A 26,712-nucleotide genomic window follows, 5' to 3' on the forward strand; every position below is an offset into this window, starting at 1 on the left:
GTGTAAAAAACGCATCAGTGCTGTTAAGACAATTTTTTGTTTGTGGGATTTTTTTTTTCATGTGACCCTGGGCAAGTCACTTAGGGCTCCTTTTACAAAGGCGCGCTAGCGGTTTAATGCGCATAATAGGGTGCGCTAAACTGCCGGCCGTGCTAGCCGCTACCGCCTCCTCTTGAGCGGGTGGTAGTTTTTCGGCCAGCGCGGGGGTTAGCACGTGATTAAAAGTCGCGGGCACTAAATCCACTAGTGCGGCTTTGTAAAAGGAGTCCTTAATCCCCCATTGCCCCAGGTACATTAGATAGTGTGAGCCCACCAGGACAGATAGAGAAAAATGCTTGAGTACCTGAATGTAAACCACTTAAGCTATAAGTGGCATATACATACTTAAATAAATAAAATAAAATGTTGAAGTTGCAGAAAGTGAACCTGTTGGGCAAAAGAAATACATTTCCAACATTGTGCACAAAGCCTCTCTTGCAGATTTTCTGATCTTTATTTTATTTTTGCCTATCTTTGGCTGAAATCGAAGACCAGACTAAAATAGAATGCACGTCTCCTTTAAAGCTGTCTTTTACAACAGTAACTGGGCTGACTGCCATACACTGTACAAGTGAGTCCAGTTCATTCACGTAACTCGTGATCTGCTGACTCATGCTGATATGCGTAGTTTTCAGATTCTGTCCCACCTTTCTTTTTCAGCTCCTCCTCCTCGTATCAAATTTCCTAAGCACTATATTTAATCCAACAGCACTGGGGCTTCAGGAAAAATCTAGAGATTAAAGAAGCAGCGAGAAGTACTCAAAAAGAGACAGTATCAGAAAATGGTTCGTTTCTAGCTTGTGGAAGGTAAGAACCTTTACGAATAACGGGGGGGGGGGAGGGGGGGAGAAGGATTATATACTGCTAACAGCTTGACACTACCTTAATGGAATAACGAGAACAATTATAGCCGGTATGGAAAGGAAACTGGAATCAGAAACACGTGAGCAGTCTAGCAGGAGGCTTTATATCCACGTTATAAAATTTAATATCTGGAATTATGCAAAGGGTGGGGGGAGGGGGGGTTAAACTATTTTAAAGCTTTGAAGAAGTAACCATAGGAACACAGTACTTGCTGTCATTCTAAAATGCTTACAAAACTTACTCAATAAAGTTCTATTGTTCAAATGTATCACTGAAATAGGTCATGATGTGAACTGAATTCCCCTTGCCTTTGAGGTAAGGAGAATTCTAAATAATTTTGGTAACTCAGCATGAACTTGCTTTATGTGCTCAACTCTTGGTCACTTGGCAACATATTATGGAGTGAAACAGTGGAATTATGAGGTCAAATGAATTCATTGGGGTGGGTATGGGGGTGATGCTTCCCCCAAATGCTGAACGGTCCTTCCTACCCCTTCCCCCTCCTATATGACTTGCTTAGCTTGCACATATGACTGAATTTAGGCAGTAGTAATTATTGTAAATTTTTGAGTTACAGACCTGATAAACAGGTGTTTCATTAGACACTCTTGATAATAAGCAGCAGATCTCATTAAATAAGCATGTATCTAGAATGCCAAAGTGCGAAAATGACTTCTACTGTGAAGGGAAAAAGCATATGAAAGAGCAAATAAATCTGGCTATAACTTTTTAAAATATTTTTCCTGGTTACTTTTTAACTACTTTGTTAAGGTTGTTACCAATGATGCTGCCAGGGTAATTACTCATTTGCTGTGCTAACTGATGTATTACAATCTTTTTGAAACACACCCTGATCGATATCCAAAATGATTTAACTGGCCAGAAATGGCTACTGATTGGTTAAATCACTTGTTCAGGGCTATATACTAGTTTTCCACAGCACTTAACCGGTTATTGCCTGAGTAAAAACAGCTATTTTGGGGTCAAAGTCAGCAGCTGACTCATTAAATGCCAATATTCAGCATTTAACCGGCCATGGTAACCGCATAAATGGGACCGTATATAACACAGTCCCATCTTTATGTGGTAACCCATGACCACTTAAGGAACTGAATGGGCTTTGGTGCATTTACCAAGTCAGCATCATTACTGCTGCTTTGTAAAAGTAGCCTATAGTGTTTTTATATACCAAAATAAATTCTTACAAAATTGCCCAGCCTAGCTGGAATTAGTAGAAGCATTCCTAAGGTAGGAGCTGCAGCTTACATGCATATTTTATAAAATATGGACTTATGAAGATATAGGCTATAAGATCCTTTTGAACCATCTATAAAGGCTCTGAAGGTAGCTGCTGAGGTCCATTGGTAACACAATTTTTTTTTTTAAACCATGGCTTACATTTCTGGCGCCTACTTTACACATAGCCATGATTCTGTAAAAGGCGCCATTGCGTGACTGACATTAAATCATTTTTAAGGCAGCCATCGATAACCCCATTTACAGAATTTGGACCTAAATGCAAAGAAGCCCAATTTAGCATTTAGTGCACACTAATTCCACTAACGCACACAAAGCTTTAGGAAAAGGACCCCTGTGTCTTTATAAAATATTAATCTCTAATCCTGGAGAAATCTCATCTATACTGAAGGCATGGATATTATATCTGCTCGATGCAAAGGTAGCAGATCTCATAATTCACCTAGATGTAATCTTAAAGGGTTCCAAGAAAGAGCTGACAGATAAAATCACACTGTAAGTGTTTAAAAGAAGAAATAATGCCTAATGCGTAGGCCAGTGAATTGCAAAGTATGCTGTTGCGAGATTCCAGGTGTGCCACAAGTCACCGGCACTGGCTGACTGCCTATAGAACGTACCTCTCGCAGAGAGAGGCATGTCCTTTAGACAGTCAGCCAGCACTTCCACACCTCTCCTGTTGAGCACACACATCCCCTGCTGGCAACTCAGGGTCTTTGCGCATGCGCAGACGTCAGTGTGATGTCATCGCATCAACTTCTGGGTGCCCTCCAGCTGCGGCCCACTGTTGAGCGAGATGCGGCTCCGGATAGTTTGCGAGACACCAATTTGAACTACAAGTGTTTAATTAATTAATGAATTTACCTGATGCATATTTATATACTGTAGAGGGTAATGTTAAATCCACCATAGTCAGCACTTTTTTTAAAACACAGGCCACTATAGGTTTTTCTATACTCGGATATTCAGCACTGGGCTTTACCCAGTACTGACACTGACTATGTAGGCATTTGGCAGCCATCAGAAGCTATCCGGTTACCACCAGTATTTAGCACTAGTACCCAGTTAGCTTTCCAGGCAAGTTAGAAATGCTGTTTATCTGACCTGACTTGTCTGGCTACTTATTGGCGCTGAATATCAACACTACCCAGATAAGTTCAGCTCTGCCTTAGTTCTACCCCTGACATGTCCCTTCCAAAAATATACATTAAAAAATTTATATTAGAAACATGATGGCAGATAAAGACAAATGGCCCATCCACAGCATCCACTATCTCCTCCTCTCCCTATTGGCTAAGGCTCTTAACATTTGCATGTCCTCTTCCTATAGGCTAAGGCTCTTTACACCTGCATTGTGAGGTCACAGAGCTTTATGGTTATAGAAACATGACGGCAGATAAAGGCCAAATGGCCCATCCACAGCATCCACTATCTCCTCCTCTCCTGGATAGTGCCTAGGCAGTCGGGCAGGAGCTTTATCTGGATAATATCACCAAATATCACTGCCTGGGCCTGATGAGCACCAGTTATCAGGGAAGGAGCAGCTGCCACCTGAATAGTTTTAAATATTGATCCATGTAAATTTTGAACAAAGAAGCAGCATACAAATTGCTATCTTTTAGAGCACAGGACCCCAAACACAGTGAATATGCAGAAGATCTACTTGCATAAAATGAAGGCAGTACATGCAAATAGACCTCATATCTTTGGAAATCCTGCAGACTTGACTGGGTTATGACCCAGGAGGAGCGAGTATGAAGACCATTGATTTAAAACAACCGTATAGCTCTTGGTTATAAGGGAAGTGCGCAGGGTTGCCCCGCCCATTTGCCCAGGGTGGCACAATTTGGAGGCATGACACAATCAAGGTAATCAACATGTCTTTGTTCAGCATTTTCCCATCCTCTCCCCAAGGTGATCAGTGGCTTCACTTCCTTACCGCCTCTGCAGTGACACTGGCATATTACTCAACTTGCTAACACAGTACCATTCATGCTTAGCACATGGCCAACAGCTTCCATGCAATACCCGATAGGCCCCACCCCTTCTGAACTTCCTTTTTAGAAGAGGCATAACCCAGTGAGCCTTGAGATTGCACAAAAATTTAAGGCTCCTGCTAGCCACAGCAAGTGTTGTGTTGGCATGTTGAGTGCCAGAGGGGGTAAAGGAAGGGAAGTGAAGCCACTGAACATTTTTGGAGGGATAATGGGGGATTTGCCTAACACCACAGAAGGGGAACTGGAGAAGGATAGAAATGCTAGATACCAATGGGAAGGGGGAATAGACAAGGAGAGAGATGTTGAACACTATGGGGGTTAGTGAAGGGGAGATGCTGGACTCCATGGAGGGGAGGTATAGTGATGCTGGACTGCAAAAAGGAAAAGATGCTAGATATTAGAGGTCCTGGGGGTGGGGGGTGGAGGTGGCCCACAATTGAAGGTACCCCTGGGATGTCAGATACCCTTTGACTGATCCAGGAAAGGCTAATCTAGTCTTGGGATTTGTAGGAAAATAAATGCAATGACATTAAACCAGACCTCACTAATTCTGCCCCTTATGACCTGGAATAACATGGTTATGCTCTGCTTTTCAGACTGAAATATGTTGGCTGCAAACTTGAAGCTTGTAAGCCACCTTTAAACTATTTATATGAAGCATACATTACAACAAAAAATATATTTTCCCAAAGAGTTTAGGAACTCATGGTCTCTTAGAGACAGCACAGTCTCAATGCTACAAGAAATACTGCTATAAATGCTCATTGTTGCCATGTATTAAGGGTGTGATCATGTGAAAAGCAGTGTCTGATGGAAGTAGATAAGAATTCTGTCTCAAGAGCAGTATGAGAACGCTTTCAAACTAAACAGTGATAAAGATGGTGCTTATTTTCCAAGAGGCATTCACTTTACCATCCATATGAATGTACTAATACAAATCTCTCTAATTCTGGATACCCATCTAGGCAGTCTACTGTAAGGGTTTCCCGAAAAGTGTTGCAATCCATGAGATTTCAAGACCAGTTTTCTTCCTCAGATGTCCACGAAGACACTGTCAGGTCCTTGAAAGCTTATGTTACAACATTTTTTGGTGCTGGTCCAATAAAAAGCTATTCCATTCTTTCTCAATATCTATTACAGCTGCTGGAATGCCATATTACTGTCAGAGCTCAGAACCACCACTCCTCCGTCCCACAAAAGTGTCCCAACGGGGACACTTTTGTGGGACGGAGGAGTGGTGGTTCTGAGGTCTGTTGAGATGTTTAGAGAACCATTTAAAGTACTCATTAAAGTGGGACAAGGTATTTTAAGAAATATATTTAGAAAGGGCACATTGACTTTCTAAGGCAATAATCGGCCATATATTTGCAGGCTGAACAGATGTTACTGTCAGAGGCATGGCAGAATTCAACACCAATTTATTATGTTACATCTCATTTCATTTGACCTTGCACCCTTCTGTTTCAGGAGCTCTGAGTGAGCGCTGCTTTTACAAAGCTGTGCTCCATAATTGGTAACACCAAATGTTATACAGTTCACACTGGGCAGCATATCAAAGTGGTCTCAAATGTTGAGGAGTTGGAAGCAAAAACTGTGAATTCAGCAGCAATTTATCAAATGTATGTGATAAGTGGTTCTAAGGTGGGCTATGCAGATCCTGAATACTAAATGATACAAGAGCTATAACACATGCATACAAAAAATAGACTAAGGGCTAGATTCACTAACCCCCGATTCTGTCTCCGATCCATTCCTGATTGCATGCAGGCTGACGAATTCACAAAAGGCCTGCATGCAAATGGGGACGATTGTTGACATGCCCCCCCCAATCCATGGCACGGATCGCTAGAGAGCGATCCTGGAGCATGCGCAGACCCTGACAGTAGTGACAGGAGAAGCAACCTCCTGTCACTGCTGTCAAGGCTTTTTTATTTTTAATCGGCTTTTTTATTTTTAATCGGGCAGATATTTTGCATGTATTACACACGCAAAATAACTGCTCGGTTATAAAAAAAAAAAAAAAATACCCCCCCCCCCGAAGTGCCTCCTCCCTCCCCAAACCCCTAAAAAATGCCCACTCTCCCACCGCACCGATGCCCCGCCGAAGAACAAAAGGCAGGTGAAATTCCAACTCCCTCCTGCCATCTCAAACCCATCCTGGCCGGGCCTACCTCCCTCCCTGTAGCTTAAGCTAGGTGGGCTGGCTGGGCCCAGCCCACCCCCTCCCCATACCTTTTAAAATCGTTGGGAGCAGGAGGGGTGCTCGGTCCCTCCTGCTCCTCCAGCCTCCTGCGCAGTAATGGCAGCCTTAGGCCACGCCTCGATGCATCATCTGATGCACGGGGAGGGGCCTAAGGCTCTGATTGGCTGAGGTGCCTCCCATTGTTTTTGGCCAATCGAAGACTTCTTAGAATCCTCCCTAAGGAAGTCCCTGATTGGCTGAGGCACCCCATGCCCCTCCCAAGGAAGGAGCCCGAGGCGCCTCAACCAATCAGAGCCTTAGGCCCCTCCCCGTGCATCAGATGATGCATCATAGTGTGGCCTAAGGCCGTCATTGCTGCACAGGAGGCTGGAGGAGCAGGAGGGACCCAGTACCCCTCCTGCTCCCAATTATTTTAAAGGTACGGGGAGGGGATGGGCCAGGCCCGGCCTAATTTAAGCTACGGGGAGAGAGGTGGGCCGGGCCAGGCCCAGCCAGGACAGGTTTGAGATGGGAGGAGGGAGCTGGCATCCCTCTTGCCTTTTGTTCTTCAGAGGGGCATTGGCATGGGGGGGCATTGGTGTAAGCACAAAGAAGAAGAATGGGCAAGAGAACACAGCCATTTCTGGTAAAGATGTGACCTATTCTAACCAGTGACATGGAAAAATAACCTTATACAGAAATTGTTTCTGCTCAGTTCTGCAATCGTGAGCTCAGTTTACAGTTCATTATTTCAAAGGATTAGAGGTAACTAGAGCCCAATATTCAAAGGACACAGACACCTAATTTTATCAGCTAGGCATAGGGAGGCCAATATTCAGCTGGACGCAGGCAGCGAGATTAAAGCCCGCTGCTGCCGCTGAACCTGGAAGTTCAGTGCCACGCCCTTTCCAGCAATCAGGATTGAGGTTTTGGTTTCAATTTTTCCCACCGGAACTTAACCGGTTAAGCTCCTAGCAATTAAAGATAAGCCTGCTATTTATGTGGCCTATTTTAACTGCTAAACTCAACTATGAATATTAGTGCTAACTGGCTATAATGTCCGATATAGCTGTTTAGCCGCTATGCATTAAGTGTGAATATTCAGTAGAAGTAACTGACTATCTCCCGCTGAATATTCAGTTAGCTAGTTAAAACAGTATTGAAGTGGTCAGCGGCCACTGCTGACTGGTTAAATAGTGCTGAATATTGGGAGGGGGCAGAATTTAGAATTTATGAATAGTTTCATAACACATAGGTAAAAAGTACATACCTATCTATGTGTGGACTTTGACAGATTTTCAAAAGCTTCTGTTTTGAAAAATTACTCCAGGAAAATGCTGCACTATCTATACCTGCTATTTGGGATTCATACATTTTGAATTAAGTTATGAAGAATGGCTTACCAAGGTCGGGACAGGAGGGGGACCATGGTTCCCAGACACCAACCTGAAAGGGGTACTGCAAGAAGAAGGCCAAGAAAAAAAAATATGAGGTCTTTGTGATGTAGTATGTTTTGGTATGAGTCATTTGAATTTAGGGTTACCAGATTTTCTGATGTAGAAACCCAGACACATGGCCCTGCCCAGTTCTGGATCCAGCCATACCTTGTTCTACTTCCAGCCTTGCCCCATTATGCCCCCGTTCCCATCTCCACAAAGCCTAGTTGTTGTTTTTTCACCTTTTGGGCTATGTCTGGAGGACCTCTAAGCATGCACGGATGCGTGTGATGTCATCCATGTATGTTCAGAGGCCCTCCAAACGCGGCCAGAAGTGGGGATTTTCTGAAACCCAGAGAAACTACCGGGTTTTGAAAAGTCCCTCTGGGCACCCAGTCATCTAAAAACAGGACATGTCCGGGTTTTCCCGGACATCTGGTAACCCTATTTGAAGTTAATTTTTTTAAATTAAAATGTTAGGAATCGCAATTACACTGTCTAATCCCATAGTTTTGTGGTTCTCAACCCAGTCCTCAGGACACACCTAGCTAAACAAGTTTTCAGGATGTCAACCATAAATATGAATGAGATAAATCTGCATGTGCTGCTTCCATTGTATACACATTTTTCTCATGCATTTTCATTGTGGATATCCTGAAAACCAATCTGGCAAGGTGTGTCCCTAGGAATGGATCCACTTAACAACCATAATAACATTGTTAAATGAGGTTTGCACCATAGAACACTAATGCCAGAAACAATATATTTCTTTCAGGCTATATCTAACCTCTAAAGGTAGCAGTGATATTTCTTTGGAAAGCCTTATAAATTATATATTATTTTGGTTTTATCAATACAGAATCATCTTTAGATTGGAGTTCCTCTTCAGACATCAAAATGTGCTCCCTATTCAATGAATATCCAGCAATGGAGGAATACAAGCCTCTTCCTGTTGTCATTATTGGTAAATATTCTTTTGCTTTACTCTTTGCTCCTGGATCAATTCACAGATCATTTAGGGGCAAATTCTATAAATGGCATCCCGGTTTTAGGTGGCCTACTGCTGTCTAACCACCAATTGGGATGCACATTTAAAAAAAAGAATCATCCTGGACAGGCCACCTACATTGTAGGTGCCTCTGTGAGCCTAGGGAGGAACGTAGGGCCGCCTAAGCTCACCTAAAGATAGGCATGGGTGTGGTTTCACCCAGAAGTGGCCTTAGGCATGTATAAGCGGCCCTAGGCACCTCCCTAAGCCCACAATAGATGCCTGAAATGTAGACCATGGGGTGTGGCCTAAGGGATCTGACCAACCGGAATCTTAGACCATTCCCAGTGCATCCCAGAATGCACTGCGAGAGAGGCCTAAGATTCCGGTTGACCCAGGTGCCTAAGACCCTTCCTACACGAGGAGCCTTAAGCGCCTGCGCCAATCAGGGCCTCAGGCCCCTCTCTGGTGCATCTCATGATGCACTAGGCAGGGGGCAGGCCCACCATTCCAGTGAAGGCGGGCCAGCTGGCTGGAGGCAGGAAGGATCAGCCATCTCAATAAGTTAGGGGGCAGTTTCTGGGTGGGCTTGGGGGGGTCCAGGGGGCTTGGGGGTGTCTGGATGAACTTGTAGGGGTGTCCAGGTGGACTACTTTTTAGGGTGGAGGGTCTCCTGCAGGAGGGACTGGGCATCCCTCCTGCCAACGATCTGCTGGTAGTCTTTGCGGGGGAGGGGGGATGGGTTGCCACGGCCGCTAAACTGATTGCGGCAGGGAGATTCTCTTGCGATCAGCTCAGCAGCAACGCGATTCTCTAATCGGCACCTGTAACATGGGCGCCAGTTAGAGGGCCATGATGGTTAGGCAGCTTAGGGCAATTTTGTATAGGCCGCCCGTGTGCAATTCTCAAAAGCCACTTAAGCGGCTTCTGATACTGGGTGTCCTATACAGAATCCGGGTCTTAGTGTCTATTTTAGTCTAAATAACTTAAGGATCACTTGATTCTATATGACTGTATGTTCAAGTTATATTAGCAACTTCATATAAGAAACTTCTAAAACTATTATGAAAAAAGCCTCAGTGGTAAACATCTAATGTAAAATACAGATCCAGCTCACCCTCAAGCTCAGGCATAAAAACTCCACTGTTTATTCAATCAATTTCTGATTGTAAAAAGTTGCTTAACTCGTATCTATATGATGCTGCTACTCAGTTATTCATTTAAGTACTCCACAGTGTGTATTGCCAATATTCAATTCCAATGACGATCCAAAATGCCAATCGCCCAAAAATGTTTTTATAACAAAATACTTACCATAGCTGAAATAGTCAACACTGAATCCAACCATTCACCCTACAGAAATCCTGTTTCACAATAGTTAATTGTTGCTTCAGGGGTGGGTTATGGCAATAACTCACACCGACTCATACCCATAGGCTACATCAAAATGTTAATGATATATATTAAATGGCTGATTACATTAAAAAATGATGCAAGAATAATATAAAAAAAGTAGTCCTATTATAGTAAGACTGCAAACACTGAATTGCACTGCACTCTGAATTTTCCTCTTAATCTCCTTTTCCCACCATAGAAAAAGGGGTTTAATAGTTTAATAGAAGAGGAGGCTAGTCTCCTTCGAGGGCTAAACACGTATTCCAGCGAGTTTCCAGTTTATTCATAAGCTATTTTTCCTACGATATGAGAAAACTGGAAACTCGCTGGACTAAGTGTGTAGCCCTCGATGGAGACTACGTTGTTTAACTTGCTTTTTTACCAAGCTTCATATGTATATCCCAGGCAATTTTAGAAAAGGCTTTCTGTGCATAAAATATTGTTGTAAAGAAGAAATGTCTTTTAAAATTATTTCCACAGAGTGCAGCTTTCAAAGGGATTCTTGAGGGTAAACAGGGGTTTCTGAAATTGCCCTGGGTTTTCTGCATGAAAATGTGCCCAAACTGCCAGCGACATAGGTCTTTTTGCCTGCAGAGAAAGAAACAGGGATGAGACTAAAGATTACCTTGAAAATCAAGCATGGAGATTTCCATTCCATATCTCAGTGTCTGTTTTTAATCATTTAAACATATATATTTGGCACCCAAAAAAGTATGCAGCTGAAAGTTTCTAGGACACAAGCCCACTGAAGGATTTTGACAAAGAAATACGAGAGGGAATTTCTCTTTCAAAATCACTCACTAAAAATTTTTCAACATTAGCCCAGTTTGTCAGCATATGTTATTCCTTAGTTTATTAATTGAGGCAAATATTTTAAGGGCACTGTATACAATGGACAGTTTCATATCTTTCTGGGGTTTTTTAAGTACAGTAAAACCTTGGATTGCAAGTAACTTAGTATGCAAGTGTTTTGCAAGACAAGCAAAACATTTTATTAAATTTTAACTTGATAAACAAGCAAGGTCTTGCAATACAAGTAAATACAGTATACACTAGTGCTGCCCGATTCAGGAAAAAAATTTCGATTCGATTCAATTTTCCTGCCCAATTGGTTGTTTTTTCCAAATATCCTGGTGGGTTTATTTTATAGCCTCTTCACTCCCTTTGCCTTCTCCTAACCACACTGGCACTGTGGTGTAAACAAAATAAACAAACAAAAAATACTTTTTCTCTCTCTGTTAAATCCTAGCTCACGTTTGCAGTCTATCACCAGCTCTGGCAGGATACACGTTTCAAATCTGACATATTGTAATCACAAAACAGAAAATAAAATTAGTTTTTCTACCTTTTGTTGTCTGGTCATTATTCAGATCTTGTGGGTCCCCCGCTCTGTTTGTCTTCTGATAACTTGCTTGCCAGGGTCTCCTTCTTTCTTCTTTCTCCATGCTAACCATCCATCTGCCATCTCTGTCCTCTCCTTACGTTTCCCTTCCCTCCCCCGGAGGTCTGGCATCTTTCCTTTTTTTCGTCTCCATCCACAGATCCACCTTTTCTCAACTACTCTTTCATCCAGCATCTCTCCCTCCTTCCCCACCACCCCAGGGTCCACCATCTCTCACTTTCTTTTCCCAACTACCCTCCTATCCAATATCTCTATCCCCCTCCACACCATCGCTTGTGTCCAACTTCTCTCCCTTTCTGTTCCTTCCCTCCCTAAATCCCATTGTCCACCATTTCTCTCCCTCTCCTCTGTTTTCAGACCCATTATTTCTTCCCCCCCCCCAAGTCTGGCATATGCATGTCTCTTTGAACCCCCCTCCCTCCCTCCGTGTAATTCTACACCGGGGCTCCCCCGAAGGCCTGACCCCCCACCCCTGAAGGCCTGCCTGTCCCCCCCTGAAGGCCTGTGCCACCATCCCTGAAGGTCTGCCCCCCCCTTGTAGGCCTGCACCCCCCTGCCCAGGCTATCCCAACATGCCCTGCCTGCATGTACCCATTTTCTTATTTACTTCTTTTCCCCTTCTTGCTTCTCTACTTCTCCTTTTCACTGTTCTCTTTCTTTTCCTTTCTCCCACCAGACCTTTTTCTCTGCTCACTCCATCCCTCTCTCCAAATACTCTTTATCCTCTTTCCAACCCTATATTTCTCTCCCTGTCTCCTTTCTCATTCCCATCCTTCATTCAGTACTTTTTACTCCTTGCCTCCTTCCCCTCAGCTCTCCTCTCAGGCTGCCTACTCTTGATCTCGCTTTTTTTTATTTTTTAAATCGTGCAGCAGTCTGATGGCAGCAGAAAAAATGCTGTGCTGCTGTGGGTCCAGTCATGGCCTCTCTTCCTGGGCGCTTTGGGGAGGACAGGCTAAAAAAGTGATTAAGCCTGCCTGCCTTCCCCCAAGCTGACCTGCCACCGATTCGGCCTCCCGCCACTCACCCACTGCCCGCAGCCGCTGCTAGCTGAATCCATTTTGCACTCCCCCACCCTGCTGCTGCCGCAACTCTAAAAGGGCCAGGCATGTGCAGCGATTGCACCCGCCGGTCCATAAGCCTTCCCCCGACATCAGTTCTGACGGAGAGAAGGCTTATGGGCCGGCGGGTGCAATCGCTGCACGCGTCTGGCCCTTTTGGAGCAGCAGCAGCAGCGAGCGGAATGAAATTGAGCCGGCGGGCAGGTCGTAAGCAGGCAAGCAGCAACACAGAAACACCACTGCCGCTTGCACTCATCGTAGAAGGCATCGGACCCACCCTTTAATCCGGCCCTAGATGCACGGGAGGCTAGGGGAGAAGCCGGAATCCAGAACTTCCCGACTGACCCTCCCCCCTCATCCTCTAAAGTAGCGGCCAGCCAGCAAGAGGCAGCGCTGCTGCTCCTGCTTTAGAGGGCGAAGGGGGCAGGGTCAGTAAGCGAATCTGGAGGCCGATTTTTTTTGTTTGTTTGTTTGTTTTTGTTTTGAATCGATTCGAATCATGATTCGGGCATCACATCATCACAACTGAGCTGATGGTTCTTCTCTCTCTGACGCTGCAGGAGTGTAGTGACTGTTCTAAACGAGCGAGGTCTTGCAATACAAGTATGTATTAAAGCTTTTGAGTTGTGGAACAAATCATCTAAGTTTCCATTATTTCTTATGGGGAAATTCGCTTTGATAAACGAGTGTTTTGAATTACAAGCATGTTTTCTGAACGAATTATGCTCGTAAACCAAGGTTTTACTGTACTTTCCATTCATTTATTTTCCTAATTCCTGTCTCTGGCCATTATTCTTCTTCTTGTGTTATTGTCACAATCCCAGCAGTAAATTATTTTGACCATAGATCCTCTTTATGGCTGAGGAATACCCAGTACCGTAATTCATTAGAAAATTGTTGGAAAACAAGTACTTTATTAGTACTCTTAGCCAACCATCCGTTTTAATTAGGCATATACAAATCTATTTCTGAAGCATATCAGAATGGGAGATATGTTGATAATTCTCCAAATAAGATATTTATCATTCAAATCATGATATAGAATCTACAGCCTGATTTTTAAAATGTTATTTAGGAAATAGTCAATCATGTAGCACTGTTCATATACTTTGACAAGCATATGAGGAAATATGGGATATGTAATAGTATATGATGAATTATGGGATATGTAATAATATTTGATATAGAAAGCTTTAGTACATTTGAACAGTTATAGTAGAAGAATGAATACAGGATTTATAGTTTTCTGTTGCATAACTATTGCATAAAGATAGCTAACAATTATCATTTCAGGTGTGGCTGGTGTTTCTTCATATGAACAAGTCCTGTCTCTGCGTGTTAATGAAAGTTATATAATCATGACTTTGCTTTAAAGAGTAAAGCAACATTTTTGCTAATTTTGTTGCTGTAATTTTTTTTAAGTATTCTATATCGTATATAAATAAAAGTCTCACATGAAAAAGTTATAAAACTATAAATTAATCAACTGGCATTTTTCTTGTTTTCTTTTTCTCAGGCAATGGCCCTTCAGGAATTTGTCTTTCCTATTTGCTGTCTGGTTACACACCTTATATCCTAGAAGGATCGGTTCAACTTAACCCTATTCTGCAGAAGAAACTAGAGAAAGCATCGGGGCACTCGGTTCTAGATCAGGTTTGTTGACAAAGTTCTTCACCATGAATGACAACTTTTCTCTCGGGATGTCTTGCTTGACAAAAGGATACAAACAATGGGGTTGATATTTAAAGATTAGTCCCATTATCTTTGAGAGTTAATGGGACAAATCTTCATTTTTGCATTTGTTGTCCCAACATCAACAGCCAAAGAAACCTCAAACTCCACTTGATACAAATGAAACAACAAAGAATGTCGGCAACCCCTCCCCTCCCCCCCTTGGCAAAGTGGAATCAATGCACTGGAAACTAACAGGTTTATTGAACAAAATACTTAAAAACAAAATAGTTCAAATATCTCAAATGCACTAAAATATTGCCACCTTATTGACTTCAATTTCAGCAGCTTGAAATAGCCGACAAATGGTTGGGCAGTGGAATTGAAATTGAAATTGAAGTCAGTAAGGTGGCAATATTTTAGCGCATGAAACTACCGGTATGTGCTTTTGACATATCAACAGGATAATTGCTTAATTTTGCATTTGAGATATTTGAACTGTTTTGTTTTTAAGTTGTTGTTTTTTTTTTTTGTTCAATAAACCTACCAGTTTCCAGTGTACTGACTCCACTTTGCTGGGGGGGGGTGGTGCCAGCATTCTTTGTTGTCCCAGCATCTCAGTATTCAGCCAAAGTTATCCAGTTATGGTAAGGAGGAATCATACTGGAGACAGGTTAAACCTTCAGCAGATAGTGCTAAAATTCAGTGCTATCTGGCAGGGCATAATAAGCTATGTGCAGCCACATAGAGCAATGTTTCTCAACTTCTTCAAGGCAAGTACCCCCTAAGCCTAACAAATACCAACCAAGTACCTCTGCCCAAGCTCTACCCCAGACCTGCTCAAGCTCTGTCCCTGATCCCACCCCCATAATAATAGTACTGATTTTAACGCAATTTCTTCCATCCATTTTTCACATACACACAATATAATCTTAATACATAATAGTAACCACAAAATTTAAAAAACACAAAGCACACTGTACGCACAGAAAATGTTAATTATCACTTATATTCAGTTTTTTTTCAAAGAGGTCAAGGCAGATGACTTTAAAATATGCAATCAGTAACAACTATAGAAAAATAGACAAATATAGAGCAAAATATAGACAGCAGATATAAATTCTCAAAACTGACACATTTTGATCACTAAATTGAAAATAAAATTATTTTTCCTACCTTTGTTGTCTGATGATTTCATGAGTCTCTGGTTGCATTTCCTTCTGACTGTGCATCCAAAATTTCTTTCTTTCTGCCATCTATACGCGTCCTCTCCTCCGGACCCCCTTCTCTTCCCCAACCAACATCTCTCTCCTCTGTCTGTCCCTCCATGAGTCCAACTTTTCTTCCTCTCTCCTCCACCCCTATTGGCAATATGTCTCCCCCTCTCTCTCTCTCACTATCCATCTGTCTTGAAAGATCCAGGCATCTCTCCCACCCCATCTACTGCCACATCCAACATTTCTCCCTCTCTCATCCCCCGGATCATGTGCAGCATTTTTCTCCACTGCCTACCAGCCCCATGCCCATTTCTCCTTCTATCACCTCTCTCCAGCACAATGCCACATTTCTCTCTCCATCACTATGTCCAACATTCCTCCCCCCTGCAACCCTTCAATCTGCCCTCTCTACCACCATATCCAACATTCCTCCCTCTCTCTCTCTCTCTATGCCCAATTTTCCTCTCTTCCTTTCCCCATGTGCACCATCTCTCACTCACACACTCATGTCCATCAATTTGCCCTTTCTATTCCCTTCCTCCTATGTCCCAAGTTAGTGCCCCCATGTTCATGCCCCTTCCGTTCCATCTGTGTTGCGTTTGTGCCCCCCTCCCCTCAAAGCTGCCCCATCCACAGAAGCTGCAGGTGCTGCTGGGGATCCCTGCCTGCCCCTTGCTGAAGTCACCACCACTGGGGATTCCTTCCTGCTTCCCTGTCTGCCCGCCCTCTGAACCACCCCCCACACCAGAATCTGACCCTGCCATCCGCTGGAGTGGACATGCTTCATTCCCCCCCCCCCCCAGCAGCAACACCGCACAGGGATGGGCCACGGCACGTGCAATGACTCGCATGCTGCACGCAGCCGGCTCACAAGCCTTCCCCCTGACGTCAATTCAGTATTTTTTTGAAAGCATAACAAAGCAATTCATATCACCCGTTCCACTCCATTCAGTATTTTATAGACCTCTATCATATCTCCTCTTCTCCAGGCTAAGAGCAGGCAGGTAGTTTTTAGACTTAGATGAAGCTGCAGTTTTGAGGCAGATACTTTCAATTTCCAGATAAAACAGAAAACTACCTGCACACATTTACATCTGCTAACTTGTTCAAACACCTTTTGGGAGAAAAATATGTGCAACTTTGAAAATCAGACATAACCCCAACCCCATCCTTAGCAATGCCTCTCTTAGGGGTAAGAAAAGTACACATACAACAGAACTATATTTGATGTGCCTTTATATACATAGAGAGCAGACAGTTTAATAACAGCCTATTTCTGCATGGAGTTGTACCATTTTACCAGCAGAAATCGCTGAATTTAAAGAATATATTCCCCCTTTTACAAAAGCGTAGTGCGGTTTTTAGTGCAGTCCGCGGCAGTAATGGCACCGACGCTCATAGAATTCCTATGAGTGTTGGAGCTGTTACCGCCATGGCCGGTACTAAAAAACGTTAGCGCACTTTTGTAAAGGGGGGGATAGTCAACAGGAAAATGTGGAAACACGGAATGAAGATGAAAGTTCTGGCGATGAATAAGGAAGGTATATTAACTGGAGATATTAACTGTATATTAACTGGAAATCTATGTTGGAACTAGGAAAGTATTTTTTTATCTTGTTTTCTTTTCCGTCTGCCTCGAGTTCTTTTTTTCATATTCATAAAAATTTGGGTAATCGTATTTAGAAATCATCTTTCTTTGAGGGAAAAATGCTTGCGTACCTGAATAAAATAATGTAAATCGTTCTGAGCTCTCCTGCTATAAAATTTGATTTTTACATTTATCTATACCAAGTCTAAAATACATTTCAATCTCCTAGGATCTGGAGTACTTCTCTGAAGGTCTAGAGGGACGATCCCATAGCCTCATTTCACTTCTTTTTGACACTTTGTTGAGACCAGACACTGATTTTGGTGGGAATGCGGAATCCCTCCTCACTTGGCAATATGAGCCGGAAAGAGCTGTTCCCCATTTAGTGCTTGGTAAAGGTCTACCTGGAGGTGCCTGGCATGTAAGTACACAAGACAGATAGTCTGTTTATAGAGTAATTTAATGAATGGCAAATTGTCTATGAATAGGTCAATATTCAGCTGTGGTGATTTTTTTTTTTTTTTAAACAGTGGATGTGGCATTTAAAAACCATAAACAGTGGTACCTCTGGTCACGACCATAATCGGTTCCAAAACTCTGGTCGCGACCCGATTTGGTCGTAACCTGAACCTAATTTCCCCATTGGATTGTATGTAAATACAATTAGTCCGTTCCAGACCCTACGAACTGTATATAAATATTGTTTTTTCTAAAGATTTTAAAGCACAAAATAGTTAATTATACCATAGAATGCACAGTGTAATAGTAAACGAAATGTAAAAAACCTTGAATAACACTGAGAAAACCTTGAACAAACTAACATTGCACGAGTCCGTACTAGACCTCTATGAACCGCTCACTGTAAACATTTTTTTTAATGAGTTTTAAGCACTGAAAAATAAAAAAACAAAGTTTGAAAAATCCGTAATTATACAAAAGCTTACCGTAAACAACCAAAAAAACTAACCTTGCAGGAATCGACTTCTGGCGTGAAGGAAGTACATATACGCAAACAACCGAAAATGGCGCATACGAGGCGGAAGGGGAAAATGGCTGGGACTGTTTGTTCAGCACCCGATTGTGTGGTCATGACCTGGTGCGTTTTTTGGTCGGGATCCAATTTGTTCATGTACGGAAGCGTTTGTGACCAGAGGTTTTACTGTATTCAGCATTTCTATCCAACCTGCACCATTAAATATATGTATAGACCTCTGACTGCCAGCAACTATTGAACCACAAAAAATAATCAAGCTCTTGCAGGACATTTTACACAAATACCTATGCAAAATTATTCCATAAAAACACAATTGTCTAATACAGACCTTATTGGTCAGCGATCTCTGTAAAGATCTTTTCGCAACAGGTGTCCTAACTTATACAGAAAATATGCACACAAATTATACCAGTTTTCAAGGGGAAAGTAGGTGCATATTTTCCCTTTGAAAATTACCCCACCAAAACTACACGCATGCTTTTAAACTTGCTATTAGTACTGTCAAAATGTGTGAGAAACTTTGTAACAAGAACAAAGCTAATGGTGCAGCAAATTAATGACAAAACATCGTTATAATAACCAGTTTGCGGATTCTAGAAACACTGTGTGAATATATAGAGGAATTTCTTTATTAGAGATAATAAACATGAGTTGCAACCTATATTCAGTGGCATAAGAGACTTGTCTCTTTTGTGACAAACTCTGTGTTTTACCCATAAAGAGAGCTCTGTAAAATATCTAAACAATCTAAGTGCACATTTTTCTGAAATAATTTCCCAACGGAGTCCTTTCTTTTTTTGCCAGTGCTGCTTCAAGGGATTTTCAAAATTTAACAGCACACACCCATCTCTATGTATTTTCTGACCAGATGGCTGTGTGCTGATAAGTTTGGAAAATCCCCCAAAGCAACGCTGGCAAAACAGGGGCCTCTGTTGGAAAGTTGTTTCAGAGATAAGTGTGCTTAGATTCTTTAGAAATTTTACAGAGCTCTATTTATGGATTAATCGTAGTATGCCACAAAAATGCGAGCAAATGGAGGAATTTTTTAAGCCATTTGATTATATGTCACAGCTCATGTGTGCTCTAGCAAAGAGATTTTGAGCTGTGCTAGTTCTGAAGCCTTTTTCTTCTCTCTGTATTCACACAGTGTTTCTAGAATCTGCAAATTTGATATTGCAATGATGATAAAAATTATATGCATATGACTGAAAATGCAAGCATACATGCATAAGTCCAGATCCCACTCCTAACTCTTACCATAGGAATATGTCTGCTAGTCATGTGTAAAGGTATATGTGAAATGATATTATGCATATACAGTAAAACCTTGGATTGCAAGTAACTTGGTTTGCAAGTGTTTTGCAAGACATGCAAAACATTTGATTAAATTTTAACTTGATATACAAGCAATGTCTTGCAATACAAGTACATACAGTATACACACATCACAACTGAGCCAATGGTTCTTCTCTCTGACATTGCAAGAGTGTAGTGACTGTTCTAAATGAGCGAGGTCTTGCAATACAAGTATGTATAGTATTTTGTATTAAAGTTTTTGGGATGTGGAATGAATCGTTTGAGTTTCTATTATTTCTTATGGGGGAAATTCGGTTTGATATACGAGTGTTTTGGATTACAAGCATGTTTTCGGTGTATTTTGTATTAAAGATTTTAGATTGTGGAACAAATCGTCCAAGTTTCCATTATTTCTTATGGGGAAATTTGCTTTGATATACGAGTGCTTTGGATTACAAGCATGCTTCTGGAACGAATTATGCTTGCAAACCAAGGTTTTGCTGTACTTTTACCCTTATACTCTGGGCAGATATATAACAAGTATCGTACTCAATCACTCCAATAGGCAAACCAGTCCTCAAGTGAAAATCAAATCCAACCAACATACAAAAGGACTATAGCAGAAGTCAATCCTTGCTGGTTATCATACCGCTCTCAGAAATCTGTGCTGTCCTCACACTACTGTGTTAGGAACCATTCTCACAGATATAAGATATCTTTCATTGAGTCGGTATTTTTTATGCAAAAAACATATAGCCACGCAAGCTCATATAAAGTGCTGAGTGCAATAAATAAATGACTTTTTTTCTTTTAAAAATAGGTATCAAAAACTTATGCACTTATCTTATAAAGAGCTGACTTGTAGCTCGTGGCTGTTCAATATATGGCTGAACGCCCGTTGTTCATTTTATGGCTGAACGCCCTACGGGACCCGTTTCGCCACACATAAAGGGCTTCTTCAGGGGTCTTATAGTATAAATGTGCTACAGTATTAGCATTAACACAAAATGGCGCTGTGAGAATGGTTCCTAACACAGTAGTGTGAGGACAGCACAGATTTCTGAGAGCGGTATGATAACCAGCAAGGATTGACTTCTGCTATAGTCCTTTTGTATGTTGGTTGGATCAGATATATAACAAGCCATTTCCACATGTTAACTCCTGGATTAAGTGCATAAATTGCTTTCAAATTTCCCCCTACATCTGTCTCTATATACCAGGTATATGAACACCTAGACAAGTAGATGTAATTGTTTCGACTATCTTGCCAATGTAAATCATCCAATCAACTATGTTAGATCTGTCCATTAATGTATGGGAATTGTCCCACTACTGCAGGATGTCTGTCATCACTATTAGTAGACTCTTTCTATCTTCTCGCTTATCTCTATTACAAGTCTTTCTCTGAACTTTTTTAAACTAATCTTTACTATCTGGGCTCTTTGGAGAGGACAGGCTAAAAAAGTGATTAAATACATTATGGACACCTTCTAAGTGAGCTTCAATGAAATGTTCTTGTTTTGTAAATCTCTTAATCCCCACACACACACTCACACTTTTTTACAAAACCATAGTGCAGTTTTAAGCTTCAGCCGCGGTCAAGCTTCTGTTATCACGTCTAAGATAAGTGTTTGAATCTTTATTCCATCACAAATGAAGTATGCCATAAAAAAGGTTTTTTACCAGCAAGCTAAATGAAGCCTGTGTGCTATGATTAGAAAATACTATGCAACACTGGTAATATTAGGGTACCATTTGGCACCCTGTGAACTACTGATATATGAACACATGAAGAAATTTTCAAATGAATACACGCTTTATTAAGTTTATGTAGTAACCGATTGATTCTCTGGGGTTGTCTGACAGTTGAGTAATCATATTTTTGCCCTGGCTCATCTAATTACTTTCACTACCGTAATCCCCTGATGTAGGCGCCTAACTATAGGCGGACTGTATAGAATTTGTCAGTAAGGCCCAGATTCTATAAATGGTACCAGCATCAGCAGCTGCATAAAAAATGGCTGCCGATCGCGTGTCAATCACGCTTCAACACCATTTATAGAATCGCGGCTGTTTTTAAAAACAGGCGCCTTTAAATATAGGCAAGCATTTTACAAGCCTACATTTAAGGTATCAGTCTTGCACCTACGGAAGCTCCTAGAGTCACTTAAGTATGCCTAAGGTCACTTCTAGCGTAAACAACGCCCAATCCAGCCTCAGGTGTCCTTAGTCGTATCTAGGCGCGCGAATGACACCTTCAACATAGGTGCCATTCGCCGCATCATTTTTTAAAAAAACAATGTGCATCCCAATTGGTTAGTTAGATGGCAGTAGGATGCCTACCGCTGCTTAACTTCAGGAGGCCATTACTAGAATCCGGGCCTAAGTGCCTAACTCAAATTAACAACTTAAAAATGAAATGATATAAAGATTTGGAATTTTGATTTTTTTTATTTGTTTTTTTCTTCTAGTCTATAGAGGGAGGCATGATCACTTTGAGTCGTGGGGAATGGATGAGCCTTCCCGATCTTCCTGTAAAAGAATGGCTGAGAAGAAAAAGAAGGTGAGAGAGCCCTATATTTTATATACAATAAGTTTCAAGTTTATTAGGATTTTATATACCGCCTATCAAGGTTATCTAAGCGGTTTTTACAATCAGGTACTCAAGCATTTTCCCTATCTGTCCCAGTGGGCTCACAATTTATCTAACGTACCTGGGGCTATGGAGGACTGAGTGACTTGCCCAGGGTCACAAGGAGCAGCGCTGGGTTTGAACCCACAACCCCAGAGTGCTGAGGCTGTAGATCCAACCACTGCGCCACACACTCCTCTATTTAAGCGTGTGTGTGAATTTGAGTTGAGGTTTATAATCAATGCTTTCTGCATTGATGTTCAGAAAAGATTCTTGTTTAACAAATCATGGATGAGAAGTATGCTGATAAGAGATTTATGGAAACAGTTAAGGTGAGTACACAAAAGGGAGAAAGAAAATCCAACGTGGTCTGCAGTAAACAACAGCAAGCAGAAAACAACGAACAGACTGCAGATAATGTACAAGATGCAGGCGTAGTTTATTAATAAATGCAGTAACATATACAACCTTATAGCCCACCAAGGGACCCGACACGGTCCGTGTTTCGGATAACACGCCTTCCTCAGGGGTCATGGTGGTTAAGGTATAAAGCAAACTGCATAAAAGATAACAAACACACGCCAATCACGATCAAATGGGGTCAAGCAAGTCTTGCGCAATGGCAAAAAAGGTGAGGTCATTATCTGATATTAGGGTTTAATCAAGACGGCATGTGATGTTTCCTTATACATTGTGCACATTATTTCCATACAGACTTATTTCTATATTGTGAAATCTTGTTTTATGTAAATCTCAATCTACTGCTTGGTCACACCTAGGGTTACCAGACGTCTGGATTTCCCTGGACATGTCTTCCTTTTCGAGGGGGTCTGGATGGCTTTTCAAAATCCAGCATTTTGTCGAGGTTTTGAAATGCTTCCTCGAAATTGCGTCGTTCAGGAAGGCATCCACGCATGTGCGGATGACAGGTGATGACATCACATGCGTGTGACATCATCATGTCTCATGCGTGGTTGCCCTCCTGCCCAATGAGATCAGGTGGGGATGGGGCTGGGGCGGGGATGGGGACGTAACAGGGCAGAGATGGGTAGAACTGAGCGGACCTGGGGACAGGTCTAGGGGTCCGGATTTTACTAAAGTAAAATCTGGTAACCCTAGTCGCACCAAGCCAGTTAGGTTTTCAGGATTCTATAGTGAATATGCATGAGATAAATTTGCACACAAGGTGGCAGTACATACAAATCTATCTCATGCATATCCACTTTGGAAAACCGAAGTGGCTGGGGGTATCCTAAAGACTGGGATTTAAATCTATGATCAAACTAAACTATATGTAATGGATATATGGTGTATCACAAGAGGAAATATATACTGTGCTGTGCACAAAGTAAACAGCAGAAATCTAATCTGTTTCTTGTACGTTGATAAGAATTCAGCTTTAATCTGTAGCAATAGTATCTTATCAATTTCTTATTCAACAAATGGCTCATGGACAACAATATTAAATCTCTGTACAAGTAGTAAAATCTATTTTTATCAAGCTACATATTACTAGAACATATTCGGAAACCATAGAAAATTTCTATCTAGTATCTATACCTCGTAAGCTAGCTATATATATATGTGTATATATACAAGGGTTCTTCAAAAAGTTTCCGCACTTTGATATTTTTACAGGAAATGGTTGGGGTGGGAGAAGTGGTAAGAGGGTGCGTCAAAGAATGTCACGTGACTAGTCAGGCAACAGGGTAATTATGTGAAAAAGTGATGTAATTTGCTTTTGAGATATTTAATAAACAGGTTTAGAAAAATAAAAGTGCAGAAACTTTTTGAAGATCCCTTGTATATCTCTATATTTGTATATAGTTAAAAATATTTGAGAGAGAGAACTATGCTGTATATTCTGGAAGGTTCCATCACATTCACTTTCTGAATGCTTTTTCTGTTCATTACAGGAGCCTAAGAAATGACAGGGCTACAGCAGGAGACATCGCTAAATATTATCAGTACTATGTGAAAAAGAAAGATCTTCAGGACAATTTTATCTGTGGAAGTGTAGTAACTTCGGTGAGGAAACTGAATAACTTGACATATGAGAAAGCAGATTCTTCTAGAAACAACTGTTTTCTCTTAGACCTTCCTGAGCAAATGGACAGTGTCCAAAGGGACAACAGACATCTCTTTCAGGTGGATGGATTTGTTAACTCTGAAAATGGATCTCGGCAACCCTTTTCCATCTATGCAGAGAATGTTGTCTTAGCTACAGGAACCTCTGATAGTCCATCATTGCTTGGAGTGAACGGCGAAGATCATCCATTCATCTCACACAGTATCTCTGCTCTTGAAGATGCTGTGAGGGAGCGGAAGGTACACCAGACGTCAGATCCGGTCTTGATCGTAGGTGCTGGATTATCTGCAGCAGACGCAATTCTTTTTGCTCATCATTGTAACATCCCTGTAATCCATGCTTTTCGGAGAAAAGTTAATGATTCCGGCCTAATATTCAATCAGTTGCCCCAAATGATGTACCCAGAATACCATAAAGTTTACCAAATGATGAGAGAACAGTCCATTTTCGGTTCTGGGCCATATGAAGGTTATGTCAGCCTTCCCGAACATCGTATTTTAAGCTTTAAAGAGGACAAAAAATGTGTTTTTGAGGACAAGAATGGTCATAAAAAGATTTATAATATTTCAATGGCTATAATTCTCATTGGCTCCAACCCTAACCTGTCTTTTTTGCCGAACAATGGGATGCATTTGGCAATAGAGAATAAACATCCAGTCAATGCCAAAAGAAATCCCATTGATATTAATCCATTCACCTATGAATGTGTTCAGGAGAAAGGGATTTATGCTGTGGGACCTCTAGCTGGAGACTACTTTGTACGTTTTGTCCAAGGAGGTGCTCTTGCTGCTGCCAAGTCTTTGTTAAGGAAGGTAAGCCATAAGCCTCCTTAACAAAAAGGCAGCTGAATTTGTATTACTGTTTGTTTGTAACTTGGCATATAGAGACATCAGTCAGAATTAGATGAAGGGAGAGTAAAGGTTCGTATCCTAAAATTGTCATTACAGGAAGATCGTAGGCAGATCTTGGAATGAACCTGATAGAAGATTAATATCCCTGCTCTTGCAGAAAATGCCTTTAGGCAATGTTAGGAAATATTTCTTCATAGAAAAAGTGGTAGATTTGTGCCAAAGGCAAAAAAATATCAGTAACAGAATTCTGAAACGCATGGGATAGGCACAGAGGATACTTGCAGTGGTTGTGAGGAACCAAGGGGAAAGCCAAACATGAATTGAGGACTATAGGAGTACAATGCTGTGGGAAATCCAAGCAAACTAGACATGCCTTATGCTCATGGTGAGGGTAATTTTATAAATAGGTGCTAACAGTGGCATACCTGCATTGGTTGCCCTCTGGGGTAGAGCACTCTCTTTCAGGCGGAGCATCCCCTTCCAGGTAGTGGGAGGTGCATGAAGTGGTCTGGCAAGTACGGCTGTCGGCTCTGCTGGTCTTCTGCCCCGGAACTAGAAGTTGGTGTTAAGGGGGGGGGGGGGTGGGGGGGGAATTGGTGGACGTGCACACCAAATAGCAACCCCCTTGGCTTCACCTTGCACCCCCTTTTTGGCTGCACTCGGGGTGAACGCCCCACCCTTGGTACACCACTGGGTGCTAACATTTATTTACCTATTTCATGCATAAATGATTAGACTAATGACACATATGTGCATAAGTGCTAAATATGTGCCTAAGCACTGTTCAGTGAATGTGCGTATATCTGGGTAGAGTTTGGGCAGGACTCTCCAAAGTGTAACTTACAGAATATTGTAAATTATGCAAGTATCTCCGGCATTTAGGCACAAACACTTATACCAGCTCTATGACTGGCATAAGTGCTCGCACCTAACTGCATTTCCACTTATGTTCCCAGTTATGCTAGTATTCTGTAAAGGAAAAAAGTAGGCACTAATTAGATACATGTCTACTAATATATTCAAGGGTATCTGTGCACAGTGGCATAGTAATGGGGGGGGCAGACTACCCTGGGTGCTGTCTTCATGGGGGGGAGCGCTGGCACTTGTGCCTCTCCTCCTCTCAACTCCCCCCCCCTGCATATCTCTTTAAATGTTCGCCCACGCAAGCAGCATCTTCCACTTGCTGCCCATGCCGTCCTCAGCTACCTTCTGATGTCACTTCCTAGTCACAGGACCAGGATGTGATGTCAGAAGGGAGCCGAGGCCATTGCAGGCAGCAGGTGGAAGATGCTGCTTGTGCCAGCGAATATTTCAAGAGGGGGGAAGGGGGTGCTAATTTGGCGGGGAAGAATGGGGGGGAGGGGCGCATGGAGCAGCGATGCTGGGCTCCACCGCCCCAGATGCTGACCTACTATGCACTTTTATGTCATTTATGCCCCAAGCGCTATCTTATAACTATGCCCATATTTTTGGTAGCGTGCAGCTTACAGGTGGGCATATACATGACTGGAGCACAAAGTTCCATGCAACTTGTAGAATACTATAAGTTGCAGTGCACACTTATCTCTGGAGCACGGACACACACTGTCCTGACCGCTCACTCTGGCCCTGAGGACTTCAGCAGCTTAAACTCATTGAACCTGTAGCCTTGTAATATTATCAGACTGGACTCTGTGGCTCCTTAAACAAAACTTCTTCAATACAAAAGTTAAAAACAAAGAAATAAACTCGCAGTTCAGTTCTTCTTAAGGATCTT

General features: G+C 42.0%; 1 protein-coding gene across 1 annotated transcript; it reads left to right on the forward strand.

The window, feature by feature from the left end:
* Window positions 1-725: 725 nt before the first annotated feature.
* Window positions 726-26,166, forward strand: OSGIN1 (oxidative stress induced growth inhibitor 1). Its single transcript, XM_033943660.1, has 6 exons — window positions 726-846; window positions 8,632-8,736; window positions 14,135-14,271; window positions 17,324-17,515; window positions 21,856-21,947; window positions 23,933-26,166. Exons 2-6 carry the CDS (start codon window positions 8,670-8,672, stop codon window positions 24,936-24,938), a joined length of 1,494 nt encoding a protein of 497 aa, XP_033799551.1. The 5' UTR covers window positions 726-846; window positions 8,632-8,669; the 3' UTR covers window positions 24,939-26,166.
* The last annotated feature ends 546 nt before the right edge of the window (window positions 26,167-26,712 follow it).

This window comes from Geotrypetes seraphini, chromosome 4, assembly GCF_902459505.1.
Source record: "Geotrypetes seraphini chromosome 4, aGeoSer1.1, whole genome shotgun sequence".
NCBI lineage: Eukaryota > Metazoa > Chordata > Amphibia > Gymnophiona > Dermophiidae > Geotrypetes > Geotrypetes seraphini.